The 18380-nt window shown below is 33.3% G+C and overlaps 1 protein-coding gene across 1 annotated transcript; it reads right to left on the bottom strand.

Annotated features, from left to right (window-relative positions):
- Positions 1 to 5143: 5143 nt before the first annotated feature.
- Positions 5144 to 7906, bottom strand: LOC149575242 (serine carboxypeptidase-like 26). Its single transcript, XM_089812190.1, has 9 exons — positions 7535 to 7906; positions 7259 to 7366; positions 6862 to 6957; positions 6643 to 6735; positions 6460 to 6542; positions 6006 to 6257; positions 5740 to 5879; positions 5534 to 5623; positions 5144 to 5440 (listed from the first exon to the last, which is right to left on the bottom strand). The coding sequence occupies exons 1-9, from the start codon at positions 7887 to 7889 to the stop codon at positions 5191 to 5193; spliced, it is 1467 nt and encodes a 488-aa protein (XP_089668316.1). The 5' UTR covers positions 7890 to 7906; the 3' UTR covers positions 5144 to 5190.
- Between the last annotated feature and the right edge of the window lie 10474 nt (positions 7907 to 18380).

Genomic DNA, 18380 nt, shown 5'->3' with positions numbered 1-18380 from the left:
TACACAATTAAATTTATTATATAAAATATTTAGCTATATAAAATGTAGAGATGTAATTTTTTAAATAGTTACTCTAAAAGCCACTATTCTACTTTTATGATTAATAAATTAAAACAATTTTAATATTAGAATAATAACAAAAAATTTAGTTGATTATGAGTTCAATATTATCATTGATTTAAGATTATGTTTATTAATTGAATTTATAATTGTTAATTTTTTTAACTATTATAAATTATTTAATTAATTTAATTTTAAATTACTATTTTAGAATATATTTTAAATTAAAATATTCTCTTTATTCTTAATTACATTCCCAAGGGACCATCAACCTGTCAAATATTGGCAATTTTCAAAATGCAATTCAATGTCATATTGTTTTCTTAATCTAGTTAACTTGATGTCTTATTATTTTTGTTATGTTATTCAATGAGAAATACATGTGTGATTGCGTATAGTGCATAGTTGTTGTTCTTTATTACAATTCTATAATGTAATTTAATATTTTCAATAGAAATACAATTTGACATTTATAAGAGTAATGTTTATTTTAGATTAATTACTTATAGTTATTATTATAGTTTCTATGTGGCATAGCTATTCTTTGACTTATTTTCTCTATATTATCTAATTCAAAAATATTATTTAATGGCAAGTATTAGCCACTATATGGCACATGTTCTATATATGAAAGATAAAGGTGCAATGACTAAAAGAGACTAAGAAAAAATGAACACTCAATATTAAGGAATGAACATTAGAACTAGAAAATTGTACTAAGAGAAAAACTATACATACATACATACATACATACATACATACATACATACATACATATACATATACATATACATATACATATACATATACATATACATATACATATACATATACATATACATATACATATACATATACATATACATATATATATATATATATATATATATATATATATAAGTTTTCTTTCTCCTCAAAGCTATTATTAAGTCGACTAGAAGGACAATTGACAGGTTGAACTCAAGGCTCTTTTATCTTCATCTTGATATAGTAGCCTCTTTATGCCTAGGCCTATGGATTTGCCTAGACGTTTTATCGTATACCAAAGTGATTACCCAATAGTAGGTGTGTACTTTTCATTTTATGCCAACCTCCCTTGGTGGTTCTCATGTCATGACTCCTTTCTATGACTTGGCAATCTCTTCTTTGACAAAATTCAACTTTTTGGCCCCCCTTGTTACTATCTCATGCTCCTCTATGGCATTCTTTAGACCTTCCAACATTAGCCTCCACCTTAGCTTAGTTCTTTGTGGTCTTTTTTTAGGTATTTTCCTTTGTCTTTTGCTATTGAGAATTGGTAGTCAAAGCTAGTGGTCAATTTATCACAACCTAGCTTGGACCCCCTAGCTTTCAACTTAATCAAGAGAGGCCTTAATGTCTCTGTCTAGCCTAGGGATATCTTGCATGTCAACTTTCTTATCAATATTGAGAACATGGTTCATGGTCTACCTTCCTCTGATGAATTTAGACAAGATTGTGCTATGGCTCTCAGGTGAGGCAAGCCACCTAAGTGCATCATTCCTAAGTATGAAATTCTTTCTTTTAAGGATCTTGTTCATAATCATGATGGTGTCATCACAAAAGTAGATAAAGACAATGCCACAATAATTCTAGAAAAATCTTATTACATTTCCAAGATGCTTGACCTTCTCTCTCACTCTAACACTTTCGAGGTTATCTCTCTCAACCCCTATGCCAGGACTATAAAGAAGGTCAAGGGTTCCATTGTGAGCTCATCTTTTTACGATGTCACTAAGAAGCATCTTTTTCCCTCTAAGAAAGTCACACCATATGTTTATGGCATCCCAAAAATTCACAAATTTGGCATCCCATTGAGACCCCTTGTGGATACCATTGGTTCCCTAAACTATAATTTGGCCTCCTTCCTTGTCAAATTAATTGCTCCTCTAGTTGGTAATTCAAACTCCCACACCAAATACTCTAAGAAATTTCTACAATTTATCAAAGAAGCTAGATGCAACAACAATGACATTTTAGTAAGCTTTAATGTAGTCTCTCTCTTTACTAAGGTTCCTATCCTAGACTCTATTGAAATTGTGAAGTGAAAATTTAATATTGAGGTGGCTTCTCTTGTGGAGTTGTGCTTGCACTCCACCTTCTTCTCTTTCCAAGGGGAATTTTGCAAATAGGTTGATGGGGTGGCCATGGACTCACCTCTTTCTCCTCTTATTGTAAACTTGTATATGGAACTATTTGAGGAGGTTGGTCTAAAATATTTCCCCCTTAAACCTAAGCGATGGAAGTGGTACATAGATGATATGAATCTATATTGGATACATGGTCATGGTAAACTAGAGCAGGTTCATGCTCACTTAAAAAATATTACCCCGCATATCTCTTTTACAAAAGAGATCAAATTTGATAAATGTCTTATGTTCCTTGATGTCTCGATCCTAAAAAAATTAGACAGATCTCTGGGTCGTGGGTTTTTTCAAAAATCCACTTATAGTGATGTATATGACTACATTTTTTAGGTTGAAAATATAGCACAAGATGTTGCAGGCATTGAAGCACCTCCTGGAGAGGTGCTTTAGATGAGAGACAAGACTTGTAGAGTCATGTAATATTACTTTTACTATAAGGATAAATATTTAACTTGTCACATTGTATTTAATTTTAGATATTCATAATTTTAGTAGAATTTACTTATAATGATTGTCCACTTATGTATATATTTGATTCATTTGCATTTATTCAATCGCAGAGGAGGAGATGCCATAAATAGAGTGTTTCACACTTTTGGTCATTCATTTGGCCTTGACAATTCCATAGTACATTTTTTTAATGTACTAATTGGTTTCCCTTTTTTATAGTAGTATATACATGTGTTTTCTAATTTTTATGTTCATATTATTACATATTGATGAAATTTTTACTAGTTTCAACTGGGGGCATTGTGAGAGGGTTGATGCATGAAGCATTAACAAGGGGGAGATAATTGAGTATTTTAGATTATTTATGCAAATGTATACTTGTCACTTGTGTATGCTCATTTTTTATTTGAATGATTTATTTGATAAAGGGTGGTGTCTGATGATGTCAGGACACTAGTTCACAATTAGAGAGCCACAAGCATCTCAATTTGCAGTGATAGCCCCACAGTACATATATTTCTAAATTTATTTATTTTTATTTTATTATAAAGTATGAACATGATGAGATCATTATTGCATCAATTATATTTTTAATTTTGTAGGTGACCCCTAGTTTGAGAGAGGTACCATGCCAAGGATTTGTATCATTCTTGACCCAACCCTCATTGCCTGAACAAAGTTTACCTCAAGTAATTTTTAATATTAATTAAAAAATTAAATATGTATTTTATACTAACAATTTTACATTTAATAGTATAACATGTAGATCTTTCTCATGGTTGCAAACATATACAGGTCAAAGGAAACATTAGTGACACTATCCCATCTCTTCCTATACCATATGTTAGGACTCTTGACTGCATGAGAAGACAGGGAGGTGGGGTACACATAAACATTTAGTTTTAAATTTTTTTAATTTCTTATCGTTGACTACAAATTTAAACTTTTATTTTTTATTTTTAGAAACCATATAAACTAAGTAATCTAACTTTGGGTTTCACTTTTGTGTTCATGCGGGATCCATCAGAGCAATATAATAGTTCAAAGAGGCTCCATTTTGATGTTCCAATAGTAGAATAGGATGTCCTAGAAATATTTATAGTTGTTTCTTATTTTGTGGTTCTATATGGCACATTTTGAGATGGTGCATGCTCCATTGTATCTTGATATATAGATATGTCTTGTATTTTTGCATCTTGCATTCAGTAGATAGACTAGACTACATTTAGGTGTTAGAAGAGCTTAAAAGTCACTCATGTATTCATAGTTGTGGAAGTTGTGAGACATCATCTGAAATCTGTCTAGATTGCTTGAAGTGTTGGGCAATTTGGTTATACATCTTTTTCTCTCTAGTTAAGAGCACACCCCTAAACTTGTTGATCCACTAAAACCAATATTCGTTGCATATCTTTTCACACAAGTGAGTTGTATCTTTCAACTCAAGGGTCCTTGATAGAACACCTACATTGACCCATTCTGTAGCTAACAACTTTTTCTTACACCACATTGTGTACTTCAAGAGTTAGGGTATGAACCAAAATCCAAGCAAGACAAACTTTTAACCAACAATATAGTCTTAATATTATCATTTTGTAATTTTTTGATTTCATAATAGAATGAATTCACTTACATAGGTTGAATGTGTACTTGCCTCAAACAATGATATAATTCATAGATGAATTTCAGTAAATTCTCCTACAATTATTGGGTTATTCCCATACAAACCATAATAATATAAGCAATAACTATAGATTTACAATTAGAAAGGTGTTAAATTACCATGTATTAGCCACTCAAGTCCTAATGGTAGTGAAATTTTTCTTCAAGCCTCCCATACACACATAGACATACATACATACATACATACATATACATATACATATACATATACATATATATAATCAAGAATATGATGCCCCATTCTAACTCAACACTTCTACAAGGTTGGAAGTTCACCCCTAAATACTTATACTTGTCCTCAAGTTGTTATTGGAGAAAGGAGTGATTTGTTTCTCTTATGTTTATAGTGTTGCAAATAGTGGAGTAACTAATAATGTGGAGTGGAAAATGACTCTAATATATAGCAACATGTGTGTGTATTTCATTGATTTGATTCAAAAATTTAAATTTAACTAATGACAGCTATTGTACCTTAATGTTTACGTCATTTGAATTTTTAAATATCTTTTTAAATGTATATATGTGTGTGTGTGTTTGTGTATATCTATATATGTATTTCATTGATTTAATAAGAAAATTCAACACTAATTTATGACAATTTGATTTGTACCTTAAATTTTATTTTTATTTCTTAAATACCTTTTTGAACATGTATTATGACCTTTTTCACAATTAAATCTTAAAATGAGTCAAGAAAATACAATATGATGATGCCCAAATATGTAAATATGTTTTTACAATAATAATTTAAAAATAGATTAGACATACATTCATCATAGTAGTGACTATATGAAATCATTTGAATGCAATTGTTAAATGTAAAATGGTGGAACTATTATGATGGTAGTGGCTTCCCAGCCAAAAAGGATTTGGTCATGGTCAAGGCTCTTGAAGGTTGATAGCTAGGTACTTCATGCCCAGCTCCTCTAACTGTTGCGAATGTCAAGCCCTTATAAATTACACTAAAACCCCCAACATCTGAGTCTCCATTCATCCAAGGATACCATTCTTCTTCTATTGGAAGCTTAAGTGCATTAATGGAATAGCTTGTGCCAGTCACAGGAACAATCGCATCCACATCTCCGCTACAATCAAAATCATTTACCATTAGTTTGATTTTCTTACCAGATTATTCTCATTAAACACTTCCTATCAATAACATTATTTTCCCTTTATACCTGTAGACTAGTATTCTCAATCCTGCTGCCATCATTCTTCCATATATTGGAAACATTGTGGTCTCAGATCTAAAGTATGAGAGTACATCACTATTTAAAGAAGAAGATTGGAAAATTATTAGATGGTACTCTTCAAAGTCTTAGACTTTGTAAGATCAAACAAATGATCATACATATTTAAAAATATCAAATGCATACACTCATACCTGCATTCGGTCCATGGATAAGACAAGTCTGTTACATTCGCATGAAGAGCACTTTGAACTTCTGGGGTGTTAAGATATGTAAATACATAACCAGGACTACATGGATCAAATCCATCTAATCCATTAGTTGGGGAATCATTCTGCAATTTAAAGAGAATAGAAAATATATCTACTTATTCAATACATATAGAATATAAAATAGAAAGCACTGTACTATATCAAAATTTCTGTGTCAAGAGATTCTAGGACCATGTTTATATACTTACAATAGAAGTAGAAGATGGCCAAATGGGATCTGGATGGGATTTACAAAGTGGGGCATATATATTATAGGGATTTATCTCTCCATCGGTAGATTCTGCTTTAGACACAAATGTATTGTTGCGAGTTGTATGGCTCGATCCGGATGAACTACAACGCTGATCTGCATAATCTTCATCTGATATTAATGCATGTGACCATGCATAATCAATAGAGCCACAATGATCTGTATCCGCGTTCATTATTCCATTTCCAATCTATACAGCACAGTTTTTCAATAATAAGAATTCCAAATAATCCACTCTATCAATGTGTATTGTTTACACACATTTTTCTCACTTATCTAAAGATCACTAAGATTTATTCTACTTTGAGGGATATTTCAAAATGATAAATATAGTTAGAATACAAATGATAGACTGGTTATGAGCGGAAAAGGGGAAGAAAAAGTAACCGTACCATAACTCCCTTGAGATTTATGAAGGATGTACGTGAGTTGTTATTCTTAAGAATTGTGTCTGCTAATTCAGGTACATAGAACCCTACATGCACATACAAAAAAGACACCAGAAGGGACTTTTTTTATAACATGGAGATGAGCTTTCTATATTCAGATATCAATAGGATTATTGTTTTACATACCACCGTAGCTTTCCCCTGCAATATAGAAATCTCGATTCTTATACCGTGGAAATCTTGCAAGCCAATTCAGAAGAAATGTATACGCGTCTCGAGCTATTTACCCATGACAAACATTGTTTCTGTTAGTAAATAAGTATTGAAACATTGTTTCTACCAAGAAATCTTCAGTGTGTGCATTCATGTCACAAAATTTGTTTCATAAATTATAAAGTGAAATACCAGTGTTATGATCGTTTCCATTTTGATAATCAGAGGAGGTATTTGAGTATGAAAATCCAACCCCGGCAGGGGATTCCAAAAACAGGGCGTTTGCCGCTGCAAAATACAAAAGGTGAATGAATCTCTGGGTGACATTGAATAATGGCATTTCTATTGGGAAAAAAAACTTATGATATGAATGATTATAACTAACAGGAGATATCATTGAACATCACATATTAAAGAGAAAGTTAAGCTTGGAAAAAATAAGTCAAATTTGACTATTTAACACATTAGTCTTGGAATGAAGCTTAGTATGTAATGTTTAAGCCGTCCAAGTATTAACAATTATAGAATTCCATTAAATCCATCGGCAAGGCAAAAACATTATGGAGCCTAGAATAATTATAAACAAAACCTTGGTTCCATGCATATGGATTTTTAGAAAGAGTTTGGCCATCTGGTTGTACTCGGAATGGACCCAATTCAGTCATTGCTCCCACACCTAATGATGAGCATCCTGGCCCTGATATACAACTTACATAACAGTCAGTAAGTTGCAATTGTTGGTGTAGCAATTATATTTCCGATGAGATTCCTCTCCACTGTTATATGTACTTTTGATATAATGACAAAATCTACAACAATTCCATTTTCTATAGATATGTCTTTCATTGAAAAACAAGAAAAATACCTCCATTAAGCCAGAGGAGGAGAGGTTTTGTAGATGGATCTTCAGTGGCCTCTGCAAAATAGTAGAAAAGTGCTCTCCCTGCTTGTTCATCAACGGTCACATATCCTGCATACTGTGCAAACGTTATTCCTTCTGGTTGACCAGGCAGAGAAGTTATTTTATCATTCTCCTGCAATCTATCTTGATTATATTGATTGAGCTTCCATGAATATTCACTGCTAATGGAAGGAGCCACCCATTCATTTCCCTCACTAGTCCTCACACCAGATTTTGACAGTGCTTCATAGCGACTCAGCTGATGAGAAGGATAAACAAGAACGGCTAAAGCTATCGCCAACACTATTAAGTTTCTCATTTTGAACTCTCCAACACAAGGATATGTTTGATAAAAATACACTAATTGAGACCTAATAAATAGACCCAGTTGTTATGTTGCTTGAGATTCTCCCAATTAACGTAGGCCTCCCGTTTGCATGTGAGACCCGTTATTAGGGTTATTCAAGCTCAAACAATTTGATCTTGACACGGTGGGCTATTCACTAATTTGGTCTTTGTTGTTTGGAAAGAATTTGATCTCACCAACGTCACATGCCGTGAATATGTGTTATGGAAAACTATACTTTCGTAGACAAAGATGCCATCGACCTTGTTATTACGCGTAGAAAAGTATACCTCAGTTTTACAATCGACGAAAAACAGACTCGCGGCGGGGATTGCGAAAACAGATTGCGTGGAAGGGGGTAACAAGATGAGCTATGCATGTGATGGAAGTTGTTCGATAGTTCAATATGGGTGAAGGTAAGGTTATTTCTGGTGTGTCCACATAAACACTATATATTAAGGTTTATTTTTAAGTTTAAGTGTTAAATAGTTAAAGTTAACTTACTTTTCTAAATCAAGTCTCTCACTAACAAATCTTTTGTTGACTTGCTTTCAAAGTAAACAATAAAGATGAGTGGGTATTGTAGCTTTTCTCCAAAACAAAACACCATTCTTCATCACTCTACACAAGTTCCTCCTACTTTTTAAAAGTTCAAGTCAAGGTCATTTGAGATAAATGACCCATTGGCATGATAGCCTACTGAAGCAAACACATTTGAGACCAACACTACCATAGGATGAGATATACATCAAACACCTTTTGTGGACACGATTTAGAAATCATTAAAACAAATGCAATTGACAAGTGTAATTCCAGTCTCTTCAACCTCTGCAAGCAATTTCCCAGCCTATGAGACAATGGGTATTTTTTGGGGGCGTGGTATGGGTATTTGTCACATTATAACTAATAATGAATATGTAACATAGACATGTATATATATAATAGATACATTTTCCACTTTATATATATGTAATAGATACCGAATACATTTTCAAAATGTTATTCTTTTTCAGTCCGAATAACAAAATTATAAAATATTGTGAGTGGAACAATAGAAAAAATCACTATGCAACTTTCTCAACTTACCATTTCCTACTCAATTGATATTTTGAATTTGGATGAGTGTGGATGCCCCCGAGGGGCCAGACCTAGTCTTGGATCCCTACCCAGACTTGCATCTTGTTTTGACTATGACTAGGTTACCCAAGGGAATGTGGACATTGTCCAACCTATTAGGGCGATGTTGGTGGAGTCAACGGCTTTTCTTGTAGGCCGGGAGATTCAAATGAGCCATTCTAACGCTTTGTTGGTGGGCCAAGAGGTTCAATCAAATCTTCCAAAAGCTCTAGGTTGGAAGGAAGTGGTTATTGGAGAGAAAGAGGCCTCTATCCCTATGAAAGCTCCTAGAGTGATTAGTAGTGAGGAGGGGGTAGAAATAGTGGTTCCAAATAGCTTGGTCGACAACATGTAAACCAATCTGAAACTCTACCTCATAGGTATATTTGTTTCCTTTCAACCATCGATTGAGATGGTCAAGAAGTGGGTAAGTCAGAGATGGAAGTTGAATGGGAGTGTGATGGTCTTGACCATGCCGGGAGGCCTATTCTGCTTCAAATTTGAAGTAGTTGAGGATATGACAATGGTGATGGTTGGTTCTTGGTCATATGGAAAGCATAACCTTGTGGTGGCTAAGTGGCATCCAAAATTGGATCTGGTGAAAGAACTGAACAAGATAGTTTCGATCTGGGATAGGTTACCAAGCCTTCCTCTTGAGTTCTAGGATGAGAGGATCTTGAAATCCATTGGGGATTCCTTTAGGCACTTTGCCGCCATGAGATCCAAACTAGTCTTTGCGAGGTTTAGTGTTAATGTGGTGGAGAGTACTTCCTTACTTGAGTCCATCACACTAAGCTTGAAGTGGGGTAAGAAGATTCAACCCATCATTTATGAGAATGCAGGTGTGTTTTTCTAGAAATGCTCGTCATTTGGGCATTTGATTGTCGACTGCAAGAAGCTAGATAGGATGGCCGAGGTGAAAGTTGAGGGAGAATTTGAAGGGGGGGCTCCTTCTAAGGTTTCAGGGGCGGCAGCAACTGTCTCACTTGAAGGGGGCATGGTGGTGAATCTCTCTCTAAGGAAGGAGCTAGAAGTTAAGGATTCTTAGGAGGACATGGAGAAGGAGTTGACTTCCCCTCCTAGGAAGAAGCAATATGATAACCCTCAAGCTGTGTTGGGGGACAAGGACGAGCGAGTTAGAGGGGAAGTCTTGTTTGGATGGGCCTCGGAGAAACTTTGCACTCATGAAGGGGAGATAGGGGGATTGGAGGAAGGAGAATTTGATTCCTTTCCCTTTCTACAAGGTATTGAGGAGCTACTCAATACCCTTTCAAGGAACCTGGTGATTGAGGATGTCTTCAAAGGGAAGTAAGGTCGTGGAGGAAGGTGAGGTGAACAACCTGAAGGAAGGGGGACATTAATAAGGTTGCCAGAGTTCTTTGTTGGAATGAGAATGAGTTGGCCAATAAGATGGTGGATTTGGCCTAGTTGGATGATAAGGAAGGGAAGTGGCAAACACAAAGAAGGTAGGAAATGGTCTCAAGGAAACCTGAGGTGATTGTGGATTTAAAGTTGGATGTAAGGAAGTCAGGTAAACAAAGTAAGAAACTGATGCAGTTGGCTAGGGAGGTGGCAAGTGGTAGGCAACCCACTTTTGAATCCCTAACAAAAGGTAGGAAATGATTATTCTATCTTGGAATATGAAGGGGTTGAACAGTACTCATAAGTAGTTTGCTCTCAAATAGCAGCTATCAAACCAAAAAATTGATAACTTGCTAATCTAGGAGGTTAAAATGACTATGGTTAACTTGAAGAATATTGCAAGTTTTGTTTGACCCAAGGAAAATTTGTGTTATAGTGAAGTGGAATGTGCATCAAGAGGTGTGGCTACCTTCTAGAACCCAGATGCTGGTAATGGTAGTCTTATCTATAGCTCAAAGTTTTATCTTACAACTGAACATAGGATAGGTGATAAGAAATGGAATTGTTAATGTTTATGCTCCTAATACTAGAAATGGTAGACATATTTTATGGGAGGAGCTATCATTTCTTCTTTCTCAAAACAAAAATACCTTTTGAATGGGAGATTTCAACTCGCCCTTGTACCCTTCAGAGAAAATTGGAGGAAAGATTGATTTTAATGATAGCATGAAGGATCTAGCTAATTTTATAAATGATAATGATTTACTTGATATGGAGATGTGGGATCTAAAGTTCACATGGTCAAATAATAGAAAGGGGTTGACCTAATTCAGGTAAAACTCCTATATTTGATATCCTATATCTGATAGCTCCTCTAGGTTAGACTCAAGAGAGGGTAAAGAGAATAAGGAGGTGTCGCATGTCTCACCAACAGTTGAGCCGAGGTGTGTGGACCTAACAAAAGATCAATTCCTCGATACGGTGGATAGGATGCCTTCCCCCATCATGATCTTCTCCCTTGTTAAGCTAGTTTCCATAAAAGCTACTAACCCCCTGGTTGTGCAGGATACTACTCAGGCTGGTAAGGAGGGCCATCTATGCAAGTCGTAAAAGGTTGGTAAAGAGGGGTGGGAGAGAATTTAGGCATTAGAGGAGAGAATATGACTATTAACCATATTCATGGTTAAAGTCACTCATGTTGCTGCTACCACATTGTACCTATTGAAAGATGTTGATGGGTACCTATCTAAGGAGGATTCTAAGATGCTTTTTGACTTCCTGGGGGAAGACTAGTTGAATGTCCTCTTGGGGAGGAAAGAGGCCAAGAATAATTAAGGGCTCCCTCCTTTTTCTTTTCATGCTTCTAATCTATTATGTTAGATACTTTTTTGGTTACAAGGTTTCCTTTAATTTTTGTCTTCAATGACTTAAGTTTGTTAATAGGCATTTTGTTTAAAGCCTATAGATACTTTTTAAAATTATAGTTTATACTTCTTTCTTTTTTTTTTTAAAGCATTAGGTGTTAGTTTTGTTTTGTTAGTAATCCACTAGTAGTTGACTAGTTTGTTTTCAATGGGCTAGCCCCCTAGTTTTGGCTACTTTTAATTCAAAAACTAAGAAGGAAATTTTGACAGTTGTTGATGCCCCTATCCTATTATACAAGAGTGTAAAATTAGATATCTTAAACATCTAATGAAAATTTTATGTACATGTTTAAAAATATTAACTTCAAAATTCTCAATTTAATGCTCGAATAATGGGGCCTCACAAGTTCATTCAACACTTAAAATTACGAGAAATATCCAATGTCTAATATATTGAATTTTGTTTTATTTAAATATTTACAAACTAGGAGATTTATAAATCTTAGCAAACTATTTGATAATATTCTTCAAACCTTACTAATAATTAGGTTATCCATAATCTCATCAACCTATTGGATTCCTATAGAGGATTATGTTAGAGTTATGAACAATTCTTATATAATTTTCATAGAGTTACTGGATTCCATACATATACTTGTGCAAAATTTAAGCACAAAATTATAGGACCTCATCCATAATAATGTGAATGATAGATGAAATTTTTTAGTTGCTTCACTAACTAAAATTGTAAAATTTAAGCCAATATTATGCAATCTAGTAATATGAACATCAACTGGTAATCAGGCATACTACTAATTCTATGATGTAGTTACATATGAAAAATGAAAATATAGCTATGAAACAATGAAAATGTCAAAGGTTACAATACATACATAAATGGTTCTAAGGATCCATAATGTTGATTGGTGTGCAAAGGGTTTATCTTAGTTTATTGAAGTAATGAGTTCTCATTGTGGAGGCTCTGCTTCAAATCCCAAGAGGATCATCTTTGTGAAATTCTAAATTGTAACTCTTGGTATTTTAATTTTTGTATTTTCCTTATTGTAAGAGATGGACTCTAATTTAAGGGGATTGAATATGCATGTATGTCTCATGTTGTTTCTAAAATGATGTAGGGTGAAAGTACTAGAAAGGATGAAAAGGAAATTATTGTTGTCCAAGTTTTTGAAAGAGTTTGGAAAATGATTTACACAAATATAGAGAAGAGTCTTTTTTCTAGACATAGAAACAAAAAGATAAATACTTAGTCAATCTTCTATAGTTCTATGGTGTACCCATTGCATACTAAGGTGTGATTTCTAGTTATTATATATTAGGCTGGTTGGCTGGCTTGGTTGCAGTTGCTTTTGATAGATATCATTATTGTGAATGCAATTAGCTTTAAAACCCAAATTTGTGTCATTCTAAATCGATGTGCTAACCAAATGAAACATTACTATGGTTTTTAAGCTGAACTAACAAGATTGAGATTCAACCAAACAGGAGTTCATCTGCATGAAAAATGATGTATATTAAATGTTTTTCCTAGTATGTGATGATTGTATGCACCCTAAAATGGTTTTCTACACTATGAGCCCCCTTTATTCAATTTATCAAATTCTTGAATCAATGTTTTACAATATTTTATTAAATCAATTCAAATCAATTTCCTTGATCAAATTTGCGTATTTCATTTCTAAGGTTGATCATTTATCCTAAGTCTTATTTAATTAAAATAAAATCTCCCTTTTAATTAAATAAAATAAGTCCCCATTTATTTAAAAGAAAACCACTCTTTTAATTAAATCATTCATCCACATTTAATTAATTAAGAGGAAAAATAAAATAAATAAATAAAAATACATCTTTTATTTATTTATTTTCTCTACACATAAATGCACATATCTCTAAGTGGGAGTCCTCTTCTTCCCTCTTTCCACTTTCTTCTCAAATGCTCCTCTTTTCTCTTTAGTGGAATTTTGTCTCACATGGATCAAACTCTATTATCCCTTATTGGTTGTGAGAAGCCTCTCACCTCCACATTTTCCTTTATAAGGAGCCCTCTCCTTCTCATTTAGAGATAAAGCAACATAGAGAAATATATAGAACAATAGAGAAATATAGAGAGATATAGAGAACATAGCTCTTTGCTATGGTATTGTTATGCTATAGGTTTGGAGAGCAATTTTTGGAGAAAGAGTTTGAGCATTAAAGCTTTTTATGGAGAACTTCTATCTTCTCGTCTTATTCTCTCTTGCATCTATGACTTCCATCATGAGGTTTCATCCTTGCATTTTCATATTATCTTAGAGTCATATTTTTTTCATTGATTAATGCTGCATTGTTATTTCCTTTCATAGATTAAATTTTCTTTCTTGCATTGCTTTGCATTGTTATCATTTAGATTAGTTTTCATCTTCATTCGCAACCATATTTTTATCTTTGAATCTCTTGTCTCATGGTGTACTTTCATGGGCACAAATTAGGTCAAATTGAGGGCCTCCATTACAAACCCTTGCACTCCATAAATCGAGAGCTATGAGCCACCATTCAAGACATCATTTTTGAGCAATCTTGGATATAATGACTCATAGAAGTGTGTCGACATTTTAGGCATATATTTTTGGCACCCACCATGGGGCAACCACCTTTACTTTCTGGTTTTAGATATTTTTGGAGTTAAACCCCTTGTGTAGATTTGTTTAGAGATAAAAAACCCTAAATCTGAAAGATTTGATCATATCTCCCAAATGACTAGGTATTTTAATTTTAATTTTTTCTTTCAAGTTGCCGACATATCAAAAAAGTTTCAGTCCAATTTTCAAATTTTTCTAAGGTAGTTTTGACTTTTTATATTTTTTTCTTTATTTTTAATGAAAAATCATTTTATGGAGAAAATTACAATTTTTTTTTGAAAAGTCTACTCTCTAAATTCTAAATAGAGTTCGTTCTTTGTGTTTTGATTTTTAACATCATATTATGGCTTAATTATTTGATTTGAAAAAATTGGTCTATTTTAACAAAATAGCTTCCTAGGGTACAAATGAAAAGATATTTTCAAAATTCTAAAATTTTTGGAAAGCTCTCTAATTTTGATAGGGGTCACTTTTCTACATTTAAGATTTTGGATCTGAATTCATATCATATAGGTCCAATCTTAATGACTAGGTCAAAAATCAACAAAAAGAGGGCATTTAATGAATAGCTTGCATTTAATTTTTACAATGGATCAATGCATGATGTGAGCTTTCATTTGGATTATTTTCTAATTATTATCACTCTTAAAATTTTGATTTTTTGATCTAACCCTAATTTAGCATAAGTTGGATATATATTGCATATCATATGTCTTCATGTTTTGCTTGTTGCTTTGTTTGTTGTGAGCAAGCATTCAAGCATAAATGAAAGGTACAATAGAAAAAAGACATGTTGCAAAGATTAATAGATATTTTTTTAGATCTCTACAACATTTGAATTTGGAACTAAAATGAACCCTCTCATGTGTTTGGCTTGAGTGCTTTTGTATGCTTTCATAGATTCACACTTCATTTGGTGCTCTAAAATTGGAACTAGATTCGCTTTCATCCATCTGTGTTTCACATAGTAATTAGACCCTATGAACACTATTTGGGAGATATGATAAAGTAAGCTTCATTCACTTGCTTGACATGCAAAGCTCCTCTTGATGATAGATCCCCTTGTAGTTAGAAAACGATATTTATTATCTCACTATTTCACTTGGATTTGTCCTCAAAATCTATTAGTCCTTTCTCTTTTGAGATAGGTGATGTTTTTTGTTAGATTTTACTAAAATTTGGTGGGACGATTTTAAATTAGCGTGTCAGAAAATCTTGTTTGCTATGTTTGGGTAAGGTGAAGAGGATGGAGGAGTATGCTCTATTCCCTTTTGGGCACATCACAAACTTGGAACCCTTGAATCCAAACCAAATTCCCATATGGTACAACTTTGTGAGTCTTCCTTGATTAGAGAGGGTTAAACTATAGTTGACATTCCTTTTATTTGGTCAACCATGTGGATGAAACCTCAAGTGGTAATAATCATTTTTGATGTGGTAGTTGCAATTGCTATATAAATGTCCTTGTGGGGGAAATCCTTACAAGTGTAGTTTTTTGTTGGGTTGTTAGATCCCCTCAGTATCTCCGATTGATTAAAATTTTAGAATATGTCAAAACCCTGGTGCACTGGGATTAGATTTCACTCACTCTAGATTGCAAAAGCTATAGAGTTGAACATTACTGAGAACCATAGTGCTACCAATTTTTCTTTTTTAAGACTATATGCATGATTGGAAAACATTTTGAGAATATACACAATAGTGGTTCTAGGGATTCGATTGATAATACAACACTATTCTTGTTCATGTGAAAGGTTGTTTTTCCCTTGCTCATTGTTTGAAGACATTTTTTTGAAATTCTTGATTGTCGTCTTGTGTGCCTGGTTCATGATTACAAATCTATTTATACACCTAGTTGGACATTTAAAATGAACAAAATACAGATGAATTCTTGAGTTGAGACTTTACAATCAAATTGCTTTATTGTACTATTATTTCTAGTCTCCCTAGGTTGATCAAGTTTAGATTAGGCTACTTACCCCATTGTTAGAAGCTTGCTTTCACTTTGTGTTATTGTGCTTTGACCATTTAAATTAGTAATCATTGATTTCACAAGAGACCTTGTTTAGAGCTGGTGAGTTAGAGACCATCCTTGTTGAGAAAGATATACCTTGGATTCTTTGATATTACGCTTGGAGAGTCTTAGTAATCTCTTATCCATCTGCTTTCATCAAAATTGAATTTTAATTAATTAAAATTTGGGTAAATCATCCTCTTGGTCCATATGTGCTAGGATATTCACTCAAATTGTTGGCACCTCTATGACAGTGTTGGTTTACACCTATTGCAATATTTTATCTTATCATTTCTCTTTTGGACAAGTGAGTTCTTTTTCTATCCTAGTTTGGTATTGACATTTCTTAAGGTTATCCTATCAACTAGTACCTTTTATTTCATGTTGGTTACAAGAGCTATTACATGTTTCTCAACATTCAAATGAACTCAAATGGTATTAAATTTTCCAAAATGACTATTGGTCTTCTTTCTTCTTCTTCCATGTCTTTCTAATATCCCATTTCTATTATTCCTCTTCTTCATATCTTCTTGATTATTTTCCTCCTATTATAATATAATCTACCTTCTTCTAATCACTCTTTCTATTCTTCCATGCTTAATTCTTCTTCTTCTACAACTATGGATCTTGAATATCTTGTTAGGGACTCTCATTTGAGCATAGATGAACTTGACCTCTTTATTGAATTTGAAAAGTTTTGTTACTCTAATAGATATATGGATGCCAACCTTGTGACAAAAGTGATAGAAAAAGGGAAGAAATTAGATGTTCTTGCTAGGATCATATGCAATATCATATCACAATATCCCTCTTCCAAATATTCCTTATCTTCCAAGTCTTATCATGATTTTTATAAATATTGTTCAAATTCTTCATCTTCTAAGTTTTATCATAATTCTTCTAAATATCATTCATATTCCTTATCTTCTAAGTCTTATCATGATTCTTATAAATATCTTTCAGATTATTCATCTTCTAAGTCTTATCATGATTCTTCTAAATATCATTCACATTCTTCATCTTCTAAGTCTTATCATGATTCTTCTAAATATCATTCACATTCTTCATATTCCAAACCTTCTCATGATTCTTCTAAGTATCATTCACATTCTTCATATTCCAAGTCTTACCATGATTCTTCTAAATATCATTCGTATAGGTCTTCACCTACTTCTTCTTCACGATATCATTCTTCTTCTACTTCTACCAAGAGTCTTATTCCTCTTATTGAGATATACCATAATGAACAACATGAAAAGTCTTGTGATATGCCTATCTATAATGCCTATAGTGACAATTATTATGATGACAATGACTATTATATTACTATGCATCCTAAAAGTCCTCCTTGTTCTATGCTTGTGCTTAAAGGAGATGAGTCATAGATATGTATTGATGGTAATCCATATGACTTGAAGTTTGAAAAAAATACTGCCAAATTTTATGAACAATACCTAAATGATAAATCTACAATTTTTGAGGAAGAGAAAGCATTTTTCTGCACTGAAATAAAACATCAATGGCATAAGAGTTCCTCTTCAAGGAACCCTCATGCTAAAAATAAAGATTACACTCTTAAGCAAGATCATGTCAATGTTGAACCTTTGTCTTATGATTCTCCCCTTCCATCTTCTACTTACTCCACTATCCATACATATCCTAAAGATTCTAAGTCTCTCAAATCTTCTACCAATCTTTCATCCAACAAAGATCCTAATGTTTTTTTATGTGGTTCCCCATAGTTATCCTCAAAGGCTATAGTTATACTCAAAGGCTACCTCTTAAAGAAACTCAAGCTAACCTTCTCCTAGCTACAAATACTTTCTATAATCCTAAACCTAAAAAGTCTAAGCCTTCATGTGCCATAATGCCTACTTCAGCTAGTCCTTCATTATATATTCCAAAGTCTTTCATACAATTCCAACATGATTCCTTCTCCTTAGGAGTGGCTTCATGTCAAGAGGACTCTAAA

Source organism: Cupressus sempervirens, chromosome 2, assembly GCF_028749045.1.
Source record: "Cupressus sempervirens isolate cs-2001-9-10 chromosome 2, ASM2874904v1, whole genome shotgun sequence".
NCBI classification, from domain to species: domain Eukaryota; kingdom Viridiplantae; phylum Streptophyta; class Pinopsida; order Cupressales; family Cupressaceae; genus Cupressus; species Cupressus sempervirens.
Note: the sequence above shows the minus strand (reverse complement) of the source record. Positions and strands in the feature narration are given on the sequence as shown.